This window comes from Chlorocebus sabaeus, chromosome 12 (assembly GCF_047675955.1).
Source record: "Chlorocebus sabaeus isolate Y175 chromosome 12, mChlSab1.0.hap1, whole genome shotgun sequence".
Taxonomy (NCBI): Eukaryota; Metazoa; Chordata; class Mammalia; order Primates; family Cercopithecidae; genus Chlorocebus; species Chlorocebus sabaeus.
The window spans coordinates 113,341,356-113,365,226 of NC_132915.1; the positions used below are offsets into that span (position 1 = coordinate 113,341,356).

Sequence of the window (23,871 nt, forward strand, 5' to 3'; positions counted from 1 at the left end):
ATCCCTCGTTAACTCTGGGCTACCCTGGCTCTTGGGGGAAGGAGGCTGCAGGGCCTGAGGCTGGCGGGTTGCAGCAGCTGCTGTTTGCTTTTACATAGGGGCAGCACAAAAGCGAGTAGAGTGACAGCACGTGTGGCAAGATTTCTCAGGCGTGTCGGCTGAAGACGCAGCATGCGCTCAGCTATTCTCGAAACTTTTCTGACGGAGTCTCACTCTGTCATCTAGGCTGGAGTGCAATGGTACAGTCTTGGCTCACTGCAGCCTCTACCTGCCGGGTTCAAGTGATTCTCCTGCCTCAGCCTCCTGAGCACCTGGAAATACAGGCGCCTGCCACCACAACCGGCTAATTTTTGTAGTTTTAGTAGAGATGGGGTTTCACCATGTTGGCCAGACTGGTCTCGAACTCCTGACCTCAGGTGATCCACCCGCCTCGGCCTCCCAAAGTGCTGGGATTACAGGTGTGAGCCACCGTGCCCAGCAGAAACTGTTCTGAGGAAGATGCTAGGGGGTGTGTTTGCTTTCAACACTGCATTACACATCCTCACAAATGAAGCCACTAGAGATGACGCCCCCATGAACTGTGTCAGTCTGTGGGTGGCTGTCCAGGTCCAGCCTGGCCTCGTCCTGTGCGCTGGGTCTCCCTGGGCCTCGGCTGGGCCATGTTCCTTTCTCGACTTCTTCCTGCCATGATTCAGCCCCTACAGTTGTAGGACAGAGGCTGCTGCGACCTGAAGCCCCGAGGGTCCTGCCTTCTGGTGGCTCCCCCACACATTTCCCTTGGCTGACCACCAAACCCACACCAGCCTCTCCAGTGAGCGGGTGTTCCTCCCAGTTTTCCAGAGTTAGGCGCCCCCAGGGCCCAGGACAGCTTCACCCCAGTGACCCAGCCTCTCGGGGACACCAGCGAGCCCATCCTACTGTCCCTCAGGTGGCCACAGCGAGCGTCTCATAGGAACCCAAGTGGATGCGTCAGCCCAGCCCACCCAGGCCTGCCAGTGCCCTCAAGCCCATGGGACCCTCCCCTGTTTTCCCCCATGTGGCACCATCCCACACCTGAGTCCACCCTCCACCCTCCTGAGGAACCTTGAAACGGCCTAAGGCAAGAGTCTGACCTTGGCCCAGATCACGGGGCATGAGCTCTGGGGGCTGTTCATGCCCCTCCCCCATCTCCTGCCCACAGTGCACCAGGCTCCACTGCCGATGAGCCTCAAAGTCTCCGGGTCCTGCCTCCCTGGGGCCTCGGCCTGTGCCCTGCCCTCTGGCTGGGATGCCCTTCCCTTAAGTAATCTTCACAGACTTCAGTCTCCTCCTGGAAGCCCTCCCTGTCCCTTCCATGACATGTAGACAGCCCAGCCCAGGCCACTGCAGGCCCCACATGGGCAGCAAGGGGTGAAGGAGGCTTAGAGGGGGCAGGTGGATGGGAAGATGAAGGCTAAGGGGAAGGGGGCCAGGAACAATCCCTGAGGGTGGGATGGGGGGGACAGTGAACCATGGTGAACCACCCTGCCTCAGTTTCCCTCCTCCAGGACGACCCGGCCACCCCCGCCAGCACCTGTGCCTGAGGGGCAGGGCCTTCTGGAGCGCTAACCCACCCGATGGGCCCATCTTCTCTGCCCCTCCCACCTCACACACACAGGCCCTCAGGCGTTTTGTATATTTATTGAAAACAAACATCTGTGCGCTATGTACAGGCCCGGCTTCCAGGCAGGTGGGCGGGCAGGGGGCCAAGCTGGGTGGGAGAGCGACAGCAGCTGGGGGTGGGGGGGTTCTGGCCCTCGCCTGGTCAGCAAGGCCAGCTTCTCCATTCCTGCCGCCTGCCAGCTGACCCAAGCTGATGGCTTCCCGCGGGACAGCCACCTCCCTGCAGGAGAGCAAGGGCCAGAGGAGCCTCTTCTCAAAGCAAAATAAATACGCGACTGACCCAGCCCCGTCCACAGTCCACCCTCAGCGTCAGCCTTCGTTGTAGGGAAAAAAAGCTGGTTCCAAGGCTGGGCAGGAGAAAGGCCGGCAGTGCCTGTTCCAGCCGGTGTCGCCTTGGGCGGTGAGCAGAGCTAGGAAGGGGCGAGGGGCTGGGCAGATGATGAGGCTTTAAGGCAAAGCAGGGCGAGGGTGTGCGCAGCCCGGGCCGGGTCAGCCTTTGGCACAATTGGGGGCGGCAGCCGCAGTGACCACAGGGCATGGCCGAGTATGGGGGCTGGAGGGCCAGAAGCCCCTTGGTCCTCAATCTCCACTCCAGGGCCTGGCAGGCACTGGGGGACATCTGTCCCCACAGTCGAGTCCCTGGTCCAGCTCTGAGTGGTCAGCGGAGCGTATCCTCCCTGGCCCAGCTCTGGGTGGTCAGCAGAGTGTGTCCGTGTTGAAGGACAGCTGGGCCTGTGCACAGGGGAAGTCAGGCTTAGGGGGTGTCCTGTGCCACCCCCTTGTGGGGCTGAGGACACTTGTGCTGGCCTGCCCTGGCTCTCCTGCAGGCTGGGCCTGGACGCAGGGTCTCCCCATGAGCTCCCTCTGTGTCTGGGCTCTCCTGGGCCTCTGTCTGCCGAGTCTGGGGGTCACTGACTCTACATCGGTCCCCTGTTCCCGGGTTCTGGCCCTCTCTGCCCCATCCTGGCTCTGTGCCCCTCAAAGATTCCAGCAAGTCTGGGCCCTGCGTTTGGTCTCTCCAGGCCTGTCTGCAAGTCTCCCTTGCCCACTCTGCCCCCTTGACCTCCAGACAGCAAGCATCCTGGGGCCACTTCTCCCCCTACCCTACCCGGGGCTGAAGCCGCCAGGCAGCCTAGGTCGGGTGGGCAGAGCCCTGGGCAGCCGTGAGGGCAGCCTGCTCACCCGCTCCTCCTCGAAGCTGATGAGGCCCTCGTCCTCCGTGTCCAGGTCCTCAGGCTCATCTGCCACAAGTGCCCGGAGCTCTGTGGGGGCAGGCCGGGGCCGGAGCAGACTGAGCAAGCAGCCAAGAGGGGACTGCAGTGCGGATGGTGGCTCCGTCTCCTGCTGCTCCAGGTTGTCGCTCTGCTTCTTGGCGAAGTTCACGAACACCTGGTGGGTGGGGCAGGCGTGTGGGGAGGGGGCGGGTCTGGGGTAGGGGGATGGGGAGGTGCTGGGCGGAGGGGGGGCAGGGCAGGTGGGTGGAGGGGTAGGTGTGGTGCGCAGTGCCCTCGGGGCACTCACGTTGTCCAGTGTGGTCTGGCTGACCGAGTAGTCCTCGATGCCCAGCACGCCAGACACCTGCTCCATCTTGCTGAACACCTGGGCCAGCGAGATGTGCTCCGACTTGAGCTGGTACTGCACTTTTGTGTGGTGCCGCTCCTGCAGGGGTGGAGGTCAGAGGCCGCTGGCAGCGCCCTTCCTCCACAGCACCCGCTCCACGACCCTGCCTGGGACCACCCACCTTGAGCATAGCTTCCGGGAAGCTGCGGTTAAAGAACCGCACCACGTCCTTCACGCTCTGGCTGCTCTTGGTCCGCACAGTGATCATGTAGCCATCTCCAAACCTGGCAGGACAAGCCCATGGCCCAGAGCCCTGCACCGCCCGGCCAGAGCCCCAGCCCCCCTGCGCCGCCCAGCCCCACAGTCCCCACAGGCACTCCAGGAAGCCCCATAGGCTCCCACAGCCCCCCAGTCCTACAGCCCCCACAGTCCTCCAGGCCCCTCTCCTGGCCCCACTGCCCCAGTCCCCACAACCCAGTCCCCCCAGCTTCCCTGGCCCCACAGCCCTGCAGCCACCTGGACTCCGGGCCCCACTGCCTGGTCCCACCCCTGGCCCCGCCCCAGCCCGCCCCTGGCCCCGCCCTGGCTCACCGGTTCTTCAGGTGCTGGATGCTGCCCAGGCACCGCAGGCGACCGTTCACCATGATGGCCAACCGCGTGCACAACGCCTCACACTCCTCCATGCTGCGGGACACACACAGGCTGGCATCAGAAGGGGTGCTGCGGGGTGGGGGTACGGGGGGGTGGGGGCGCCCTCACCTGTGTGATGTCAGCACCACCGAACGCCCTGTCTTGATGAGGTCGAGGATGAGGTTCCAGAGGAAGCGCCGGGCCTTGGGGTCCATGCCTGTGGTGGGCTCGTCCTGGAGATGGGCGGCAGGCTCAGCCGCTGCCAGGCCCACACACCCCGGCCTGAACGCTGCCCCTGCCGGTGCTCACCAGGAAGTCAAAGGTCAGGCAGCTGCCCCCCACCCCACCCAGGGCTTACCAGGAAGATGAAGGCTGGGTACCCAATGAGGGCGATGGCCGTGGAGAGCTTCCGCTTGTTGCCGCCGCTGTAGGTGCCGGCCGGCTTGTCTGCGTACTTGGTCAGCTCCAGCTTCTCCAGAGCCCACTTCACCACCTGGCCGGGGAATGCAGATGTCAGCGCAGGCAGGGCCGCCCAGCGCGCTGGCTCCCTGCCCCGCCCTGCAGATCCTCACCCGGGCCTCATCCTTCCAGGAGATCCCACGCAGCCGCGTGTACAGCTGCAGGTGCTCCCGGGCCGTGAGCTCGTCGAACAGCGCGTCGCACTGCGGGCAGTAGCCGAGGCTCTGTTGCACCTGGAGCAGCTCCTTCAGCACGCTGGGGACACGGTGGCTGTCAGCGCGTGGGGACGCGGCGGCCCCGCCCACCCAGGGCTCCCGCCACACCTGTGTCCGTTGACGAAGGCCTCGCCCCCCGTCGTGCTCTCGTCGCCAGTCAGCATCTTGAAGGTGCTGGTCTTGCCCGCACCGTTGACGCCCAGAAGCCCAAAGCACTCGCCAGGACGCACACCCAGGCACAGGCGGTCAACGGCCAGAATGCGGCCAATCTTCCGGGACTTGTAGACCTGGCCAGGAGCCTGCCCGCTCAGCGGGGCATGGGGGCATGGGGGCGTGGGGTGCAACGCCCTCAACCCCATCCTGCTCCCACCCTGCCCCTCTGGCCCCACCCCACCCAGGCCCTGCCCCACCTCCAGAGCCCTGCCCACATGCCCCATGGCCCCACCCCATACAGGCCCCACCCCATACAGGCCCCACCCCCAGAGCTCAGGGCCATGCCCACCCAGGCTCCACCTCCACTGCTGGGGCCCCACCCCCCTGGCCCTGGCCCTGGCCCACCCCACCCAGGCCCCACCCCAAACGCTCAGAGCCCACCTTGGTCAGGTTCTCAATCTTGACCATGTCGTTGTCAGCGTCTCCCCGGAGCACTCGCTGCCGCTCGCTAGCCACGTCCACATCATCCTCCACAGGCTTGGTAGACACAGGCATGCGCCTTGGGGGACAGGATGGACAGCGTCCAGCAGCTCGCCACCCCCACTGCCCCTCCCTGCCACCAGTCTCACGTCCTCTGGCTCCTTTCCCGTCCCCTGCCCCACCCCCTCCTGCCCCATCCCTGCCCCACTCCCTCACCCCATCCCTGCTCCCGCCCCGCCCCCTGCCCCCACCGCCGCTATGCGCCCCGCTCACTGTGGCCGCCGCAGGAAGTTGTACTGGCACATGATGGTCAGGAGGAAGCCCACGACGCCCTCGACCGCCATGGCCACCAGCCCGCGGGTGACGATGTCCCATTCGAACGGGGACTTCATCTTGTCAAACTGGCCTGTGGGGAGCCAGCTCAGGGCCTATGCTCTAGGCCTTGAGGGGCCGCAACCGCCTCCCCCACCCCACGGGCCCCCTCACCAATCTTGGCGTAGTACTCGTTGATGTACTCGTTGTAGGCCATCTCCATGAGCCCGTGGCCCAGATTGTAGTTGGGGAAAATGAGGAAGCAGCTTTTCAGGTAACTGTTGACAACCTTCAGGTCCTGCGGGGTGGTCGGGGTCAGGCGCACAGCCTCCGCAGGGCCCGCCGCCCCCGCCATGTCGCCGCCACCCCACCTTATCGTGCTCGAAGAGCTGTAGCAGGAAGGTGGCCACCGTGGCAGTGATGCCGATGAAGAGATTGATAACAATGAGGAACACGTAGGCCGAGCTAGGGACCTCGAACCAGAAGGAGGCCGGGTACATGATGGGCGTGATGGACCACCTGTGGGCAGGTGGCGGGCAGAGGTCACCAGGCAGCCCCGGCCCCACCTAAGGCCACTCCCTCATCCACTCCCCCTTACCCATAGAGCAGGAAGAGGGAGAGGACAGCAGGGAAGTTGGTGGGCGATGTGTAGGCCGGCAGGTCGAACACAAACAGGATGATGACGCAGCAGGTAGCGGGGACCAGGTAGTTGAGCTGCAGGGGTGGGGGTGGCTGGTGAGAGACCCGGGGCAGGGCGGGGATGGGGGATGAGAAGGGCCGGGGCACCCCCGTGGCCACGCCGGGCGCACCATGTCCCACACGTAGTTCGCCAGCCAGTAGATGACGGGGTTGCAGCCGCTGACAAACTGCAAGTGCTTGGCCTTGGTGGACTTCTCAGCCACGAGGAAGACGACGAAGCTGGCCGGCACGAACGACATGGCCACGATGATGAAGATGGCGATGACGACATCCGTGCCCTGCAGCCTGGAGCAAGGAAGCCCTCAGTCCTCATGGCCGGGCTGCAGCGCCTACCTGCCCCGCCTCATCCCCACTGGCCACACTTACAGGTAGTCCAGGGAGAGGCTGGCACTGGTCTTATTCATGGGATGGTTGGTGACGGTGATGCCTGCACACGGCGGGGTGGGGGCAGCAGCTTCAGGCCTCTGCGCCATCCGGCCCAGCCCCAGCTCCTCCCCGCCCAGCCCCGCCTGTGCCAGCTCACCGTAAGCTGCCGGGTTGCCCTTGCTCTTGGGCAGGTTGGCACGCAGGATGGCGTTGTTGAGGCTGTTGAGGTAGGTGGGCATGCTGTGATAGCCCTTGTTGTTGTAGAAAACCTGCAGAACGAAGAGGACAAAGGCCCCAGGAGCCCCGTGGGTCTCTGCAGACCTCAGGCGGCGCTACACACCTCGAAGCCCCAGGGCCGCAGCCTTGCTCACCTGGGCAGCCCTGCGCACCGCGATCTTCCGCACCATGGGTGGGGCCCTGGTGCCAAATGAGGCTGGGATGGACTTGAGGACGTTGCCAAAGGTGATGGCCCCATACCTGGGCAGGCAGGTGGGAGGGGCGGTGAGGCTAGGCAGGCAGTGAGGCTAGAGGGACAGGAGTTGAGACCAGGTGGCTGGTGGCTGGCCGCCCTCGCCCACAGCCTCCCCACCCAGCTCACCGGTGCAGTCGGAAGCGGTCAGAGGTGAAGAGCAGGTACTCAGAGACGTTGTGGCCGGTGATGTCGGTCAGGATGTCGCCTGTGACCACACGCATCTGGGGCGGGTGCCCGCCCACACTGCTGGGGCAGGAGAAGCCGGTGCCCTGCGCAGAGCAGGTGCAGCGGACGGGCTCCCGTACCAGGTGCGGCAGGGAGGGCGCGGACGTCCACATTTCTGTGGGCACAGCGTGGTGCGGTGAGAAGGACCCCTCGCTGCCCCTGCCCCCCAGCCGGCCCCCGGAACCGCTACCTGGGCCTGCGGTGGGTGGAAGGGAGACGTTCCAGGCCTGCGGGTCCTCGTCCGGGGACGCTGGGGAGTCAGATGGGGCAGGCGAGGGTGGGGGCGGCACGAAGTTGGACAGCGGCAGCCCCTGCGTGAAGGACTCCAAGCACATGCTGTCGAAGAACCGAGCCGCCAGCAGGCGCGACTCCCCGCTGCTCAGGTTCAACGTGGGCCCCAGAGAGCCGTTGGCGGGAGACTTGAGCACGCAGGTGGCGCCCACCCCCGACGGCAGCCGGAATGTGCTCACGAGCTGCTGGGGGCTGGCATCGGGTGACAGCCGCAGCCTGTGGGCACCCACAGTGTGAGGTGGGGCTGCCCATCTCTGCTCCCTCGCCCACCCCACCCACCAAGGCTGCCCCCGCCAGCGGCCTCACCGGTACTCTCGGCGCTCCTCGTTGGCGTAGGGGATGAAGTTGCCACGGGGCTGGGTGTAGTTGTGGTACTGGGAAGGTGACAGGACCAGTGGAGGCAGGTCACCTGGCAGGGAGGGCACGGAGGCCTGAGCAGGTTCTGCCCACTGGCCAGCAGCCCCCAAGCCTGGGTCCCCTTCCACCAACCCCAAAGGACCCACGCCTGGGATCTGGGCCCCGAAGAGGCAGGACTCCCGGATGAACCCCGGCATGTGCCCAGCCTCGGGTGCGGGGTGAGGCCCAGAGTCAGGAAGCTTGGGAGAGGGCATCCTCAGGGCTCCCAGTGGAAAGGGGGGACATAAGCCCGGCACCCCCACCCAGCCGGTGGCCTACCAATCTCGGGGACGGACAGAGCCACGGTCATGGCCACGCAGACGAAGAAGGCCGGCAGCAGGATCTGGGAGAAGAGTGCCTTGGAGTTGCGGCGGGCACAGTGGAAGCGTTTGACCAGCAGCCCGTGGAACTGGCGCACCTTCAGCCACCCGCCGTCCAGCTTGCGGCTGCCCTGGCCAACCCTCGACAGGGCCTCCGCCTCAGCCTCTGTGCAGACAGGTAGGGGCTGAGCAGGTGGCTGCACGCTACCCTCTCCCCACTGGCTGCCCCCATGCCGCTCCCCTCTAACCCCGCTCCCCCTCCCCGGCTGCCCCGGCCTCACCCGGCCACCCCCACCTTGCAGGCTGACGTTGTCTGGGTCCTGTGGGTTATCAAACAGGGGGCGGTAGTCGCCATAGACGTCGGCGTAGCCAGCTCCCTCGTCACCGCGGGCAGAGCCCACAGATGACGCCGACTGCAGTGATGCCTGTGACTGGGCCAGCTCCGAGCACCGGGCCAGGTTGCCGGCGTGACCCTCCCCAGACACCGTGCCCTCCGCCCCGGGGAGCACGTCCTTCCTGGACTCCTTCACATCTGCCGCAGCGGAAGGGCCGAGGGGATGTTCAGAGTTACTGGCCCCTAGGCCTGCCCGGGAACCCCATGCCCGGTCTTTACCCAGTTCCCAGGGTCATACACCTGTCCGGGACCTCTGGCCACCAAGACCACCCACCCAGGACCCCAGGCTAACCCTGGGGATGCCACCCAGGACCAGGGTGGCGCCCCCAGACACCAGGCAGCAGTGACAGCACAGGCCCGAGCTGGGACTTTGTGGGTGGGGTGGGCTGAGCAAGTGGCCCGGGCCCCTCACCGGCCTCACTGTTCTCCAGCGACTGATCCTCCTCCGACACTTTGAGGAACACCTCCTCCAGGGTGGTGTCCATCAGCCCGAAGCTACTGAGGTGCAGTGCGTCCAGGCTGCGTTCCAGGTGCTGTGAGGGCATTGGAGGGGGAGGCTGCGGCAGGGACGCCCAGGCAGGGGTGCGTCCACCTCCACCGCCTGCAACTGTCCCCCAACCCTTAGGTCCTGGCCTGCTTTTGGCCCTCACACCTGGAAGAGGCGCTCAAAAGCCCCCTTCTTGGCAGCCTCGCTGGGCAGGATGTAGGAGAGCTCCGTGCTTGTGTCTGAGACCAGCAGGCAGGAGGCCACGTGCTTGCGGATGAACTGGGACACCTGGAGCTCGGAGCAGCTGCTCAGCGGGGCCCGACCTGGGGGGCTGGATGCCAGCCCTGGCTCTGTGGGGGATGTGGGAGCAGGGAGGAATTCACTCAGGGGCTGGGAGGAGGGACTCCCGATGGGAACCCAACTGAGTCAAGATATGGGCGTTGGAGAGGGCTGGCCAGGCCCCAGCAGGTATCCTGGGCCCAGTGGGTGACGGTGAGGACCCAGCCTCTCCAAGATACGGGCATTGGAGAGGGTGGGCCAGGCCCCAGCAGGTATCCTGGGCTAAGTGGGTGATGCTGAGGACCCAGCCCCTCCATCATGGATTCTCAGGTGGGGGTCCCGGGGAGGGGGTGACCTGAGGCCAACTCAGGCAGCTTCAACACAGACCTTGGGGGCCCCCCGACTCGGCGGGTCGCTTGACCAGCGTGAGGCGGTACCCATCACCATAGGTGCCCTTGAGGAACAGCGGGGAGCCGCAGCACTTGAGCTTCCCGTGGGAGATGATGGCAATGCGGTCCCCAAGCAGGTCAGCCTCGTCCATGTGGTGGGTGGACAGAAGGATGGTGCGGCCTAGGGCAAGGCCAGACCCAGGGTCAGGGGGCAGGGGAGGCACCGTCTGCACCCCTGCCTACGCGGCACCCCACTCACCCGGCTTGTACTTCAGGATGAGGTCCCAGATGGCGCGGCGTGCGTAAGGGTCCACGCCCGCCGTGGGCTCGTCCAGGATGATGGCGCGAGAGCCGCCCACGAAGGCGATGGCCACAGACAGCTTGCGCTTCATGCCACCCGACAGTGTCTGCACCAGCGAGTGCCGCTTGTTGGAGAGCTCCAGGTCCTCGATCATCCTGGGACAGGGAGGTGGGGCATGGGGCTGGGGCTATGCACAGCCCCAGGGCCTCTCCCCACCCGCTCCGCCCCACCCTGCGCCCACCCACTTGTCCATCTCTCTGCGGATCTCCTCCTGGGCCATGCTTTTGAGCCGTGAGTAGAACCAGAGATGCTCCTCCACCGTGAGCCGGTCAAACAGCACGTTGTGCTGCGGGCACATGCCCAGGTTCTTGCGGATCTCATCCATCTCCGTGCGGATGTCGTGCCCATAGATGGTGGCGGAACCCGACGTCGGAGGGAACAGGCCAGTCAGGATGGACCTGGGTAGGGGGGCGGGGTCATGACCCCACGCCCTCTGCAGGGGCCCCACTCTGCCCCTGACTAGGACTCCTGCTCTGGTCAGCAAATGCCCACGGCCCTGCCCCTTTGACACTCACATGGTGGTGGTCTTGCCCGCCCCGTTGTGGCCCAGGAAGGAGACCACCTGGTTCTCGTAGAGGTTCAGGCTCAGCTTGTTCAGGGCCAGCTTCTTGTCATCCTTGTAGACCTTGGTGAGTTTGTCCACGCAGACTACCAGAGGCAGGTGAGTGGGCTCCTCCTCCATGCCACGTGTCTCCTCTGCACCAGGGCTGTGGATCAGCAGGGTAGGGGCGGCACCAAGGCCACCCAGGACTCTGAACCCAGCGCCCACCCCAGCCACCATTCTGGCACCAGCCTCACCAAAGCGCCGGCTCTCCATGGCACAGGCCTGGTCCTCCTCCATGACACTGAGGCGGGGGGTGCGTGCCCATGGCCAGCTCCACTCCCAGGTTTCTGTCCGCCCACTGCCCAGCCAGTAGGACTTCTGCAGTGGGAAGTACCAGGGCCGGGGCAGCCCGTACATGCCTGGGGGTCAGGGAGGGGAGGGGAGGCTGACCTAGGGCCTGGGATGACCATCCACCACGTGGGCCATGTGCCCACCCAGGGAGCCACCCGTGCCGCATCCAGGAGTGGACCCAGAGCGCTGGTCCCCAACCCTGGCTGGGGACCCCGCCTCTCCCCTGCCCTCCAAGGGCTGGCCAGTACCTGGGTGCACAGCCTCGATGTACCATGTGAGGATGCCGTAGACCACGGCGTCCACCATCAGCATGGTGACGGCCAGGAGCAGGTTGAAGTCATCCCCCTCCACTGGGGACTGGCTGAAGGTGTGCCACTGGATGCCCACGCCAGCCACCTCGTACAGCGCGAAGTACTTGGAGCCCAGGCCAAAGGCCGTCGTGGACATGAGGGACTGAGGAGGCAGTGGTGTCAGTGCGTGGGGTGGCCAGGCAACCCAGCCGCCCGCCTGCCCGCAACCCTCACCGCGATGCACTTCTCGAAGGCCGTGATCTTATCATGCGCCACCTCCTCTCGGATTGCCACATACATATAGGGCACGTAGCTCAGGAAGTAGATGATGCCGCCGCAGGCAGAGGCCAGCTTGGCCTTGGAGTACAGCACGGACACCAGGAAACTGGGTGGGCAGGGGCCATGAGCGCCGTCAGCCACCCACACTCCCGGCCTCCTGGGCAAGCCTCTGCCAGGGTCCAGGGGGCTCCGAGAGGGTGTGGGGTGAGCTTGCTGGGCCAGTGCCTGCCCTGGGTCCCTGCCACCATGGCCCGTGCTCACCAGAACATGATGGTGGCCACGGCATAGACTGCCAGGAAGAGCCAGATGATGACCACGTGGCTGTGCATGAGCACCTGGCCGTACTTCAGGATGGCGGTGAGCGCTGTCACGGAGATGGACAGCTGCACAAAGCCGGTGATGAACCAGGCCACCCAGTGCACTGCGTTGTTCAGGCCCATGGTCTTCATCACCTGCGGGTGGGCCAGGGGCTTGGGGCAGGCCCCGGGGAGGACGCCGCCCCTCCCTGCCAGCCCGCGCCTCCAGGGAGGGTCCCGGCCCGCCGCACCTCCTTGAGCCGGTGCTCCTTCTCCGCCACGATGTGCTGGATGGTCATGGCCACGGAGTACACCCAGGAGATCACCATGCACAGCGGCATCATGTGCTCGATGACGAACAGGAAGCTGCGGGGAGGCCGCGCTCAGGCGCCACTCAGCCCCTGCCCCAGCCCAGCCCCGGGCGCCCGGCACTCACTCATCGCGCGTGTAGCAGGGGTAGGGGAACATCTGCACGTAGCTGCCCGGCTCCACCACGTCGTGCCCCACAAAGGTGTCGATGATGGCGCGTTCCATCATGTCTGTGGGTAGGGGCCGCCATCAGGTGCTGGGCAGGCCCTCCTGTCCTCCCACCTGTCCTCCCCCATGAATCCTCCGGCCGGTCTTCCGGGCCCGCCCCTCACCCTGGATCCAGACGAAGCCGTAGAGGAAGTAGAAGCGGCCGCCAGTATTGGGCCCAGGCCGCCAGTAGGCGCGGCGGATCTCGTTGGTTTTCTCGGTGAAGCTGGAGTTTTGGCGGATCTTATAGTGCACGTGCGGCGGGAGCGAGCCGTCCTTCCGGGTCTGGAAGATCACACCTGGGGCCGGGAGGTTGGGGCGGGGCCAAGATGTAGGGGCGGGGGCCAAGGAACGGGGGCGTGGCCAAGGCGTGGGGGCGGGGACAGGAGGGTCCAGGGAAAGGTGGGGCAGGGCTGGGGTGGGGTCCCCAGGTTAAAGGTGGGCAGAAGTGGGGAGGTGCAGGGAGAGGGCGAGTTGTGGGGTGGGGCCGTTTGGAAGGGGCAGGGGTGGGGAAGGGAAGTGGCGGGTGAGGAGGCAAGGCCAGGGCGGGGCCAAGGAGTAGGAGGGCACAGGGGGACAAGTGGGGCTGGGCTGGGGAGGAAGAGGTCTGTGGGGGGCTGAGGTGGGGCGGGGAGAGCAGCTCACTGGCAAACACAGTGACGTTGTCCTGGTAGGCCTGGTTGAGCGTGTAGTTGACAATGCTCTCCTCGTCGGGGAAGCCCTTGAAGATGTCCACGCTCACCTAGGGGGAGGGGCATCGCTGGAGCCCGCCTGGGCATGCACGAGGCAGGGGGTATGGGGGTTGGCTCGGCAGCCCCACCTCACCTTGGACATGAACTGGATCCAGCCGCAGGCTGCGTTGTCAATGGTATCCAGCTGCTGCAGGAGGGCCATGCCACTGGGCAGCGAGAAGTTGTCCTGTCTCAGGGCCGGCGGCAGCTCATCCAGCGACAGGTTCAGTGCCTCGGGGTGCAGCCGCAGCTCCGCTACGTACTAGGGGTAGAGGAGCAGCTCAGAAGGGGGCCTGCAGGCCTGCCGAGCCGGGCAGAGAGGGGCTCCCCGCGCCACCTGCGGCTGCCTCCCTCGCGGGCACCCTTGGCACCTGCTGTAGCCAGTGTAAGTGTTGCTGCAGCCTGCCCTGCTCCAGGAAGCTGCGAATCTCGGCCGAGATGTTGAGCCAGACCTGGGCATAGTGAGTCACGTTGCCCACAAAGGCAAAAGTCTCATTGGCCTGCAGAGGGTGAGGCAGGGGCATGGAGTTTCCTGACGGACCCCCGCCGGCTTGGGGGCTCTCACCCCACTCACCTCCCCAGTGGCTGACCTGTTGAAAACAACCAACCCTCCCCATCTTTTTTTTTTTTTTCCCCAAGACAGGGTCTCAGTCACCCACGCTGGAGTGCAGTGGTGCAGTCCCGGCTCACAGCAGCCTCCACCTCCCAGGCTCAAGGGATCCTCCCGCCTCAGCCCTCCAAGTAGCTAGGATTACAGGTGCCCATCACCACACCTGGCTAATTTTTTTATTTTTGGTAGAGATGGGGATCCACTATGTTGCTCAGGCTTGTCTCAAACTCTGGAGCTCAAGCGATCCTCCCACCATGGCCTCCCAAAGTGCTGGGATTTCAAGCATGAGTCCCACGCCCGGGCTCTCCACACCTTTCTGCAGCGCTCATGTGAAACCTGCTTTGCCCTCCAGTCCCAGGCAGCATGGCCTCCGGACCCCCAACTGCCCAGCTGTGCCCACCAGCTCCTTTGCTGGACCTCTCTCCATGTGTCCCTTAAGCACCCCATGCTCCACCCTCATTTCTCCCACCCTTATCCTAGGGACCCCCCTCTACACCCAGGATTGGCCTCGTCCACAGGCCCTCCCCTCCCAGGCCAATGTCCAGCCCTAGCCTCTGCTTGCTCCAGACAGGACCTCTCACCCAGAATGCAAACTACCCAGCTGCCCGCCCACAGAACACTCTGGAAGGTCTCCGGACACACCCCTCCTCCACCAGCACTGCCCTGGACTGGCCACACCGAGCCGGTGGACCCTGCCAGAGCAGACTCTCCAGTGCCTTCCCACAGCAGCCCCTGGAGCTCCCTAAAGGAAAAGCGGCCCCCTGGTCCCCCACCTGCAGAGCCTGTGTACCTGAAGTTGTACCCCTGTACCCCTCCCATGTCAGTTCTGCCGACCCCCTTGGCCCAGGGGTCCCAAGCCTGCAGAGACCCCCTCCCACTCTGCCTGTCAAGTGTTCTAGACCCGCGCACCTTGAGGATGACGCGGTCGACCTCAGAGCCTGCAGGCGCGTACAGGATTTTGGGGTTGCTGGTCATGAGGTGCACGAGGAGGCCCAGGTTCCGCTGCTCCTTGCTCGTGAAGCCCAGGGAGCTCATGTTGCCCCGCCGCAGCGCCTCGGGCTCAATGGTGCTGGGGCAGGGACAGGAGGCAGGGCCAGGCCATTAGGGGGCGGGGCCGCGAGAGTGGGAGGGGCATCGAGATGGGGCGGGACTTCGGCGCACAGGGCAGGGCGCCAAATGAGACCTCCAGAGCCAGGGCCTAGAGTCAGGGCTCAGGCCCTGCCCCTGGCTGTCCTCCTCACCCCCATTCCCCTGCCGCCCACCTACCGGTTGTTGCCACACAATATGGGCTGCAGGCCAGCCCAGAGCTGCACGAAGGCTGAGCACTGGCCCTGCAGCGTGTCCAGGGAGGCCGGTGCTGCAGCAGAGGGTGCGCCCTCCTCAGCAGTGGCGTTGGGGCCCACGACTGTCCCTGCCCCAGTGCCATTGGCCACCCCACCCGCACCGCTGGCTGGGGGTCCGGGGGTCCGGCCGGTGCAGGCACCCTGGGGCAGTAGCAGGGCCAGGGCCGACAGGACATCCACATCCTGCAGAACCTTCTGGGCATCCAGCAGGTCCCCCAGAAGCGCCTGCAGCCTCCGTGGGGATGGCGCCTGTGGCGGGGAGTCTGAGCCGTTGGGGGCATCCAGGCCCAGCTGAGAGGAAACAGGCATGTGGGCAGTGAGGGGTGAGATGGACTGCAGGTGGGTGATAGGTCAGGTGCGGAGCAAGGAGACAGCAGCAAGGAGGCACAAGCTGGGGATGCTGGGAGGGAGTCTGTAGCCTGGGTAACGGGAGCCCAGGACAGGAGCTGGGATGGTGAGCAGGGGTGGGGCACCAGCCATGGCGCCATTACATACCCACCCACAGGCAGCATCCCACGCACAGCCTGGGCCCAGGAGCCCCGAGCTCTCCAAGCAGCCCCAGCCCCTCTTTCAACTCAGGCAGCAAGCAGCGGGCAGTGGGCAGGCAGGGCCTCACCTGCTGGGAGACCTTGGCCATGTCCAGCTGGTTCCGGAGCTCATCGGCCAGCCCAGAGAAGCGCCTGGCACGTGCAGCAGCCTGTCCACTGCAGACAGCATCCTGGTAGCCCTGCAAGGCCCCCTTCTGACTCTCAGGCACAGTGAGGATCCGGCCCAGCTTCCCGGAGCCTGGCGTGCAGGTGAGCTGTTCCAGGAGGGCAGGAGCCAGCAGCAGCTCCTGGGGTGGGCACAGGGATCAGTGGAGACACAGCAAGGACTTTGTCCCCAACCACCAGGGCCTCAGGCCTCAACCTACCCCACCCACCGGCTGGCTCTGGGGCTGCCTGGGTCCTACGACATTCCTCTACCCCTTGTGCCTGCCATAGACCCCTGGGACCCTCCCCTTCTCCCAGGAGGAGCTCCAAGTCACTAAGGGGGCCCTTTCCTCACCCACGGAGCAGAAGCACCCCCAGAGGCAGGCAGCACTCCAGTCCCATCCCACACATGGATGCCCTAACCTCCATCCGGAACAGGGGATTGCTCCCTAGGTGGCTCCAGGGCTCCTGACCCTTGTGGAGGCCGGACTGTGAATCCAGGGCAGATGAGGGACCAAAGAGCAGGTGGTAGACCTGGGAGTTACGGGGGCATGGTTCAGATGGGGGTGTGGGGGTGTGGCTCAGATGGGGGTGTGGGGGCGTGGCTCAGATGGGGGTGTGGGGGCGTGGCTCAGATGGAGGTGTGGGGGTGTGGCTCAGATGGGGGTGTGGGGGCGTGGCTCAGATGGGGGTGTGGGGGCGTGGCTCAGATGGGGGTGTGGGGGCGTGGCTCAGATGGAGGTGTGGGGGCGTGGCTCAGATGGTGGTGTGGGGGTGTGGCTCAGATGGTGGTGTGGGGGTGTGGCTCAGATGGGGTGTGGGGCGTGGCTAAAATGGTGGGGGCGTGGCTCAGAGTCCTGAGGATGGCTCAGCAACCAGGGGGCACGGTGGGGGCAGAAGGGAGTGGCCAGGGCTGGGAGCTGTCCTTGCCTCACCTCGGGAGGGTCCACACGGGCGGCCAGGAGGGCTTGGGCTGTGCTATTGGGCAGCGACAGGTTTTGCGTCAGGAAACGCCAGAGCTCCTGCGGGTCTCTGGCCACCGAGTCCAGAGAGAAGGAAGACACTGGACAGGCAGGAAGGCGAGGCTGAGAGGCCGCTGCACCTTGGCAAGGTGTCCCACATGGGCTTGGAGCCGAGCCCAACACCACAGCTCTGCCACTGCAGCCTGCGCATGGCTGGGAGCTCAGGGCAGGTGGAGGGGCCCAGGGTGGATGTGGGTTTCAGCCCAGTGACAGCAGAGCTAGGCCCGCAGCCCTGTCCCCCAACTTCCCTGCACAAGGCACACCTGTGGATCTGTCCAGGTGGCTCCCCGAGGTGCCTGGGCCCGCACTGAGGGCCTCCAGATGCTGGCGCAGGGCCTCGAGCTCTGAGCCCAGGCTGGGCCGCGCTGGGTCGAACAGGTTGCCTTCCTCCACCACACGGTCCAGGCGCTCGAGCAGCTGCGTGACCCTGCACCAGGGCGGATGTCACTCACTGGATGGGCTGGGGAGGGGTGGGTACTCCGAGGGGCGGGTGGGCACTCACGTGGAGTTGGCGTACTGCAGGAAGCCGAACTCGTCCCGCTGGCCGTCCGGGCACAGTGACTGCATGACAGGCAGAATGCCGGCGGACGTCAGGGGCGCCGCTGTGTAGAAGGCTGGCGGACCCACAGGAGAGGGCAGGGTCGGGGGTGAAAGGGGAGAGAGAGACAGGAATCCAGAAGGGGAAGGAGACAGAGGCCGGGAGGAGAAATTTAGAGAAAGTCAGGAAGGAGAAGCAGCGTTAGGGAGGAGGCAGCACAGAGCCCTGGCCCCAGCTGGGCTACAGGCTAAGCATTCTGGGGTGAATGACTCCAGCAGGTCAGAGGTCAAAGAGCCACTCACCACCCCTTCTGCCATAACTCCCAGAGCATTCCTTTCCCTTTGGCCAGTGCAGGCCCACGTGCCCTGGCACTCTCCCCCCAAAAACATTTCAGCTGTGGCACTGCCTACAGAGACCAGGGGAGGACATAGGACCCCCTCTGGGCAGTGACCTCTGACCTCTGGCCAGCTGGTTAGCAGAGTGAGTGCAGGAGCCTGAAGAAGTATGAAGGGAGAGTAGCCAGGCCGCTCCAGCCCCAGCCCAGGCCAGCCCAGCCTCAGCCCAGGCCAGCCAAGCCTCAGCCCAGACTCCGCCCAGAAGCCGAGGCGCCCCACCCCTAGAAGGCAAGGCCAGGCAGAGAGATGCTGCCTCAGCTTGACCCAGGCAACAGTTGTGGCTTTAGGTGGCCCGGCCTCTCACTCCCTACCACGGCCCACTTCACTGCCCACCACCCCCCGTCTGGAGCCAGCTGTTCCTGAGGCCGGCAGGGGGCCTGGGAGGGCTGTTAATGAAAGCGGGGAGGGCGCTCAAGCCAGGACGGCCCGTGGGCCCCCCGCAGCTGCTGCCCAGGCCAGCCAGGAGGAGGCGGCCGCTCACTTACAGACTGCATGCCAGCCGAGGACAAGAGACCATGCGGGGTGGGGGGGGGGTCAAAACAGAACAGAGGAGACCAGTGAGTGCCCACATCACCAGGAACAGGCATTGGCATCATCATTCGAGGCCACAGGCCAGCCCCGACCTCCATAGCCCAGCCAGGAGGCACGGCCCAGGACCGCACAGAGGAACAGGCACCACACCTCAGGGACTCTGGGAACAGGACACCCATGTGCAGATGTGCACACACAGCGCAGGCGTGCCGGGAGGGCTCCCCCTCCGCGCTCCCCCAGCTGTGCCCGGGGCCTCCTGTCGCGCTCACCTTCCTTCACGGAGATGGTGGGCTTCTTCTGCCGCAGCCCCAGCAGGATGAAGAACAGCACCAGGGGGATGAAGATCTCAAAGGCCAGGACCCACTGGAAAGGGTGGGCCCAGTGAGGGACAGGACAGACCTGTGCTCGCCCAGGCCCTCCCCAGCCTCCCACAGGACCGGCCCAGCCCAGCCCAGCCAGGACCACATGCTCCCTGGGGCCAGGGAAGGTGGGCACAGGCCCTTCGGGACCACTGAAGGTCTGAGCCCCTTCCAGGGTACTGAGGGTAAGGACTGTCTGGCTCAGCAAATCAGGTTTCCGGTCCCCAGCCCACAGTGGGCCTACCTGCCCTCTGAGGAGCCTCAGGGCCCACCGTGACGAATCGGCCAGCTTGTGGTCTACTCTGACCCATGTATATCCCAGCTCATCTTCTTCCTCCCTACCTCCAGGGCTACCTGGGCAAAATCTTGGGGACCATCTGAGCCACTGGCCCCACCTACAGTTCTCACACTGCCCTGGATTCACCTTCCTCCCCCTTCCTCCCCACCAATACAGGGGCCTGGGGAGATGAGGAGGCTTGGTTCAGAGATGCCTGGCCTGAGCCCAGGGCCCTGAGCCTCAGAGAAGACCCAGTAAGGGGTCTGACAGCCCCAGTCCCTGAGGCAAAGGCACCTTTTTTGTTTGTTTGTTTTGTTTTGAGATGGAGTCTTGCTTTGTTGCCCAGGCTGGAGTGCAGTGGTGCAATCTCAGCTCACTGCAAGCTCCGCCCCCTGAGTTCACGCTATTCTCCTGCCTCAGCCTCCCGAGTAGCTGGGACTACAGGCACCTGCCACCACACCCGGCTAATTTTTTCTATTTTTAGTAGAGATGGGGTTTCATCGTGTTGGCCAGGACGGTCTCGATCTCCTGACCTCGTGATCCACCTGCCTCAGCCTCCCAAAGTGCTGGGATTACAGGCGTGAGCCACCATGCCCGACCCAAAGGCACCTCTTTCTACCCTGTTCCCTCCCCTGACCCGGGGCAGCCAGTCTTGGGCCTCGGAGTTCAGTTTCCCCAGGTCAGCTCCTGCTAGCCCAGGCTGGGCACCAAGGTGAGCCCTAGCGGGACCTGCGTGGAGTGAGAAAGAAGCACTTTGCTCACTTCACCTGAAAACCAAGGACTTCACTGGTTCTTGTGTCCCAGCCCCCAGCTCAGGGAGGAGGAGGAGCTTGGGCCAGCTACTCTCAGGAGAGCCCTTGGCAGACCAGCCCTCCCTGAGACCCACAGGACAGAGGGGCCCTGCCCTCAAGGGCGAGCACCCAACTCGGAGGCATCCTCTGTCTTCGTCCCCATCCCAAAACCCTTCAGAACCCCCAGTGTGCTGTGTGGTCCAGGCCAAGCCCCCAGTCCCTGGGGTGGGGGCGGCTGCTGTGTTTACTGTGCTTGGACAATAGGGCTCTGTGGCCGGGAACATCATGCTGTGGGTGCCCCATGCCCGCCCCAGCCTGTGCCAGCCTCCACCCACTCCCTGAGCCAGGATAGAGCCCGGGGCTCATCGAGGCACTGTGGGCACCAACAGGCACCAGGGCGAGGGTGGCTGCTGGACTGGGGCAATGTCAGAGGCAGGGGTCACAGCACAGGGCGCCAGCCCTGCCCACACCCGGCCTGCTACAGGCGCTGTAACTGCAGCAACAGGCCCAGCTGCCTTCCCCATTGCTATAGCAACGGCCTCGCACGAGCTACTGGGAGGAGGAGGAGAGTCCTGGCTGGCGGGTGGCAGGCGCCACAGGAGCATCTGGTTACAGGCGGCAGCACAGGTCTGGCACACCCTGGGTGCCCCACATGGGTGCCTCCAGGTGGTCCAACCTCCGTCCCTCAAGACCAGCCTAGTGCCTTCACATCGCCTGGAGGCCTGGGTGCCCTCTCTGGGCATGACCCCTCCCTGTAGCTCCCGCCTACTGTGTCGGGGGGAGAACAGGTGAGATCCGAAGGTGGCACTGCCACCTGCCATCCCAGTGACTTTATGACCGTGAGCTTGTCCCTTCACCAAGAACAGCCTGTAGCCCAAGGGCAGACCCACGTCCAGCTAACTAACAGGAGGTAGGTCACACAGACAGGGGAACTGAGGCAAAGAGCTTGGAGGAGTCTGCTAGCAGCATGGAGGTCCTTGGTACCCACCCACCAGACCCTGGGCTCTGCCCAGGGTGCACCCCTGCCCCAGCAGGGCGCATGGCACGCAGGGCCAACCTCTGTCATCCAAGCCTGGCCCCAAGAGTCCAGCTCTGATGTCTAAGATCCCTCCTAGGAAAGCAGGGACCTGGTAGGAGTGTGCCCAGTGTCCAGCCAGCCCCAGTCCCACATCACAAGCCTGGCAAGGACTCAGCCTCCCTGGGGGAAACAGTTCCCCACCTGCTCCAGCCACAGGCTGAGGACCTCCACTGTGGCCTAGTGGGCCTCTGGGAGCCCTGTAGGGTGGGGACCCAGAAAGGTCCTGGGGGGCAGTCCGAACTAGCAGCTGGGAGCCACTCGTGCGGTCGGGACAGTGCACACCTCCCACCTGCTTGCCAGGTGCCCTCATAGGCCACACTGCCTTCCCTGAGCATTGTCCCCACTGGAACAGGGGCCACCATTCCAGCCTCTGCTCCCAGGCCCAGTGGGGACCTTCCTGACAGCAACCTCCGGGGGCTAATAGTAATGCATGCCACATGTCACATCCCTGTTCCCTTGGCCCTGCTTTGCTGTCCCCAGTGACCCAGTGCCGAGGACTGCAGGCCTGATCCATGGGACTCCACTCAGCCAGTTCCAGGTGCCTGGCCAGGGCGTGTACCTAACCCAGGCTCCCTGCCAAGGCCAGGTGCCCAGGGGAATCCTGCCAGCCATGGTGATGATGGCCACCCCACCTGACTGCAGCCTCGGTTTCCTGCAGTGCATGTTGAAAGATAAACAGGCAGGGACTGGTGCAGCCCAAGGGGTCCCGCCCGGGTGCTGACTGGGCAAGAGGATGTGTCCGCCTCAGGCCCCCACCTGCTCTGGGCCCTGGCCTGGACAATTCCAAGGGCTTTCAGAAACCCAAGCTGGCCCAGGCCTCGGGCCTGGGAGGTGTCCCTTCCCTTCCCAGGCTGGAGCCAAGCTGGCCAGCTGGGGGTATGGCAGGACACCCATACCCCCAAGCCCCTCGCTCCACACAGGACTTCTGTCCCTGACGGCTGTGTGTCCCGCACCCTCAGGTCCACTGGCTGCCCAGGCAGTGCTGGGAACCTGGTGGTCACAGCTCCAAACAGTAGATCCAGCCCCCAGAGGAGATGGGGGACCAGGAGGGAATAGAGTGGATCAGGCTCAGGGAGAACTGACCCCAAAGGACAAAGGGGTGCAGAGATTCAGGCTGGCCGAGGCTAGCACAAGGACGTTCCCAGTGGCGAGAGCATGAGCAAGGGTCATGGATGTGCCAGGAGGGGTGCGGGGGAGGGGAGGCGGAGAGATGCCTGGGACCAACCTCTATGGCAGGCCTCGGCCCAAGGGCAGGGGAGGGGCGGAGGGAGGGAAGGGACAGGGTCTCCGCTGGGGTCCCAGAGAGGCTGGGCCCAAGGACCATGGAGCCTCAGAGTTGGATGGAGCCCCCCAGGCCTGCCCTCTGTCCTGGGAACCAGGGCCTCCCTCGAGCCAGAGTCCTGAGCGCCGCTTGCCCCCCGCCCACAGCGGCCCCAGAGAGCGCGCTGCAGAGGGCACGGGTGCCGTGACTCAGCCGAGCACCGCGATGTCAGCGGACGCGGGACCGGGCTGGCCACGACCGAGCCACCTCCCTGGAGGCCGCAGCGCCGGCAGCAGAGAGCAGGGCCCGCCGGGGAGGGGGCTCGGGCCCGCGCCGCCCCCAGCGCCCGCCGGGGTCCGCGCGCGCCCGGCCGTCCGCACGTGCGCGCGGGGAGCGCGACGCTGGCCGCGGTGCGCGCGGCCTCGGGCTGCGGGCGGGCGCGTGGGGTGGGCTCACCGGGCTCCGGCGCTTGAGCGTCACGTTCTTCCAGAGCAGCAGCTGCAGCTGGTGCAGGAAGCCCATGGCGGGGCCGCGCTCCGCCGCCTCAGCGCCGCGGCCCGCTCCTCTGCGCGCCCCGCCGGGCCCCGCCGCCCGCCGCGCCGCTGGGCATCGCCCGCGCGGGGGCGGGGCGCTCGGGCGTCCGGGACCCGATCCGCGCTGGCTCCGCCCCGGCGGCCGCGGCGACAGCGACTCTGCCCGCGCCCCGCCCGCCCCCGCTTAAAGGCGCCGCGCTCCGTCCGCGCCCGCCAGGAGGCGCCCGCCGCCCGCGCTGCGCCCGGGACCGACCCGGGCCCGAGACCCTGCGCGCGCCGCCGCCGGGAAGCCTCCGGGCCGTCGCTCGCCGGGCGTCACGCGACGCGCCCACATCCAATCCGAGACCCCGGCTCAGCCCTCGGAGGCCAGGGGACCCTCGGGCGCTGCGCTCTTCTCCCAGAGGCATCCGGCTGCGCCCACCGTGCTGGCGACTCTGCAGAGGCGCCCCAAGCCTTCACTGTCCCCGGGGCGCGCCGAGCGGACGCTGGCGAGGCGCCAGCTCACCCCCATAAGGGTCTCCTGTGTGCCTTGTAAACCAGCACTTGGAGTCCAGGTGGCGCCCAGCTGGAGGGGAGGCGGGGCAGCCCGGTGGGTCGGTCCCGCGGTTCCGGGCAGCCAGCGGAAGGGGGAAAACCCGAGGCCCCAGGAACGCTCGCCGTGGGCGGTGCAGGCAGGGGACCGAGACTGCCCCTGCTGCACGCGGCTTATTTTTCACCCCGTATCTGGGCAAGTCTGTTCTCTGCACGGAGAGTTCGGGGTCAGGCGGTTCTGCCGCTGTAGCTTGGCACCTGCCGGGGCGCCCCGGGGAGGTGGGGCAGTTCCTCCGCGTGGCCTGCAGAGGGCGACAGAGGGCAGGCTGGCCCCATGGGTGGCTCTGACGGCGCCTCCCAGCCTCAGTTTCCCCACCTGTGAATGGGGTGAAGTAGGGCTGTGTGGTGTCCAGTGTCTGGGCGCACATAGAAGGCTTACCCTCAAGTGAAAGACCTCTGGGGCCACAGCTCCCCACTCCCAGCTCCTTTGCAGCAGGAAGGTGACCCTGGGCTGGTGGGTGAGGAATCAGCCTCCCACCGCAGCCCGCAGCCTCAGGACACTTGCTTTTCCCTGCTTAGTCCACAGGGCTAGGTCAGGGCAGGAAGCTACCAGCAAGTCTTTCCCACAAGCCCCAGCCATGGGTGAGGGAGGCTTCCTGCCCTCAACCTGCCCACCCCGACCTGGGGTAGGGACAAGCCCTGTGCCCCGGCCCTGGGGGCTTGGCCTGTTGAGGCCCTGGTCAGCACCACCCGTGGGTTGGCCTCCCTCCTCCT

The 23,871-nt window shown here is 65.7% G+C and overlaps 1 protein-coding gene across 1 annotated transcript; it reads right to left on the reverse strand.

Annotated features, from left to right (window-relative positions):
* Positions 1 to 1,643: 1,643 nt before the first annotated feature.
* Positions 1,644 to 22,631, reverse strand: ABCA2 (ATP binding cassette subfamily A member 2). The gene is made up of 48 exons (XM_073022112.1): positions 22,490 to 22,631; positions 18,537 to 18,630; positions 17,306 to 17,417; positions 17,067 to 17,230; positions 16,717 to 16,844; positions 16,205 to 16,315; positions 15,706 to 15,924; positions 15,013 to 15,380; positions 14,656 to 14,815; positions 13,508 to 13,636; positions 13,226 to 13,398; positions 13,051 to 13,142; positions 12,531 to 12,704; positions 12,326 to 12,428; positions 12,141 to 12,255; positions 11,855 to 12,045; positions 11,549 to 11,699; positions 11,273 to 11,477; positions 10,928 to 11,092; positions 10,645 to 10,825; positions 10,315 to 10,527; positions 10,028 to 10,224; positions 9,767 to 9,949; positions 9,266 to 9,450; positions 9,026 to 9,146; positions 8,515 to 8,751; positions 8,179 to 8,385; positions 7,810 to 7,912; positions 7,403 to 7,719; positions 7,114 to 7,327; positions 6,887 to 6,992; positions 6,673 to 6,784; positions 6,516 to 6,576; positions 6,260 to 6,434; positions 6,049 to 6,164; positions 5,822 to 5,969; positions 5,625 to 5,748; positions 5,412 to 5,544; positions 5,100 to 5,217; positions 4,614 to 4,792; positions 4,404 to 4,545; positions 4,190 to 4,324; positions 3,961 to 4,064; positions 3,793 to 3,885; positions 3,383 to 3,485; positions 3,163 to 3,300; positions 2,824 to 3,030; positions 1,644 to 2,373 (listed from the first exon to the last, which is right to left on the reverse strand). Exons 1-48 carry the CDS (start codon positions 22,553 to 22,555, stop codon positions 2,338 to 2,340), a joined length of 7,308 nt encoding a protein of 2,435 aa, XP_072878213.1. The 5' UTR covers positions 22,556 to 22,631; the 3' UTR covers positions 1,644 to 2,337.
* Between the last annotated feature and the right edge of the window lie 1,240 nt (positions 22,632 to 23,871).

Bases quoted from the DNA above. Each gene is read 5' to 3' on its own strand.
- ABCA2 (XM_073022112.1), bottom strand. From the start codon at position 22,555: ATGGGCTTCCTGCACCAGCTGCAGCTGCTGCTCTGGAAGAACGTGACG. The intron at 11,700-11,854 runs GTGAGCACGGGC...CTGCCCACCCAG, and splicing joins GTGGCCACCATCATGTTCTG to TTTCCTGGTGTCCGTGCTGT. The intron at 9,950-10,027 runs GTGAGTGGGGTG...GCCTTGCCCTAG, and splicing joins CATCCTGAAGTACAAGCCGG to GCCGCACCATCCTTCTGTCC.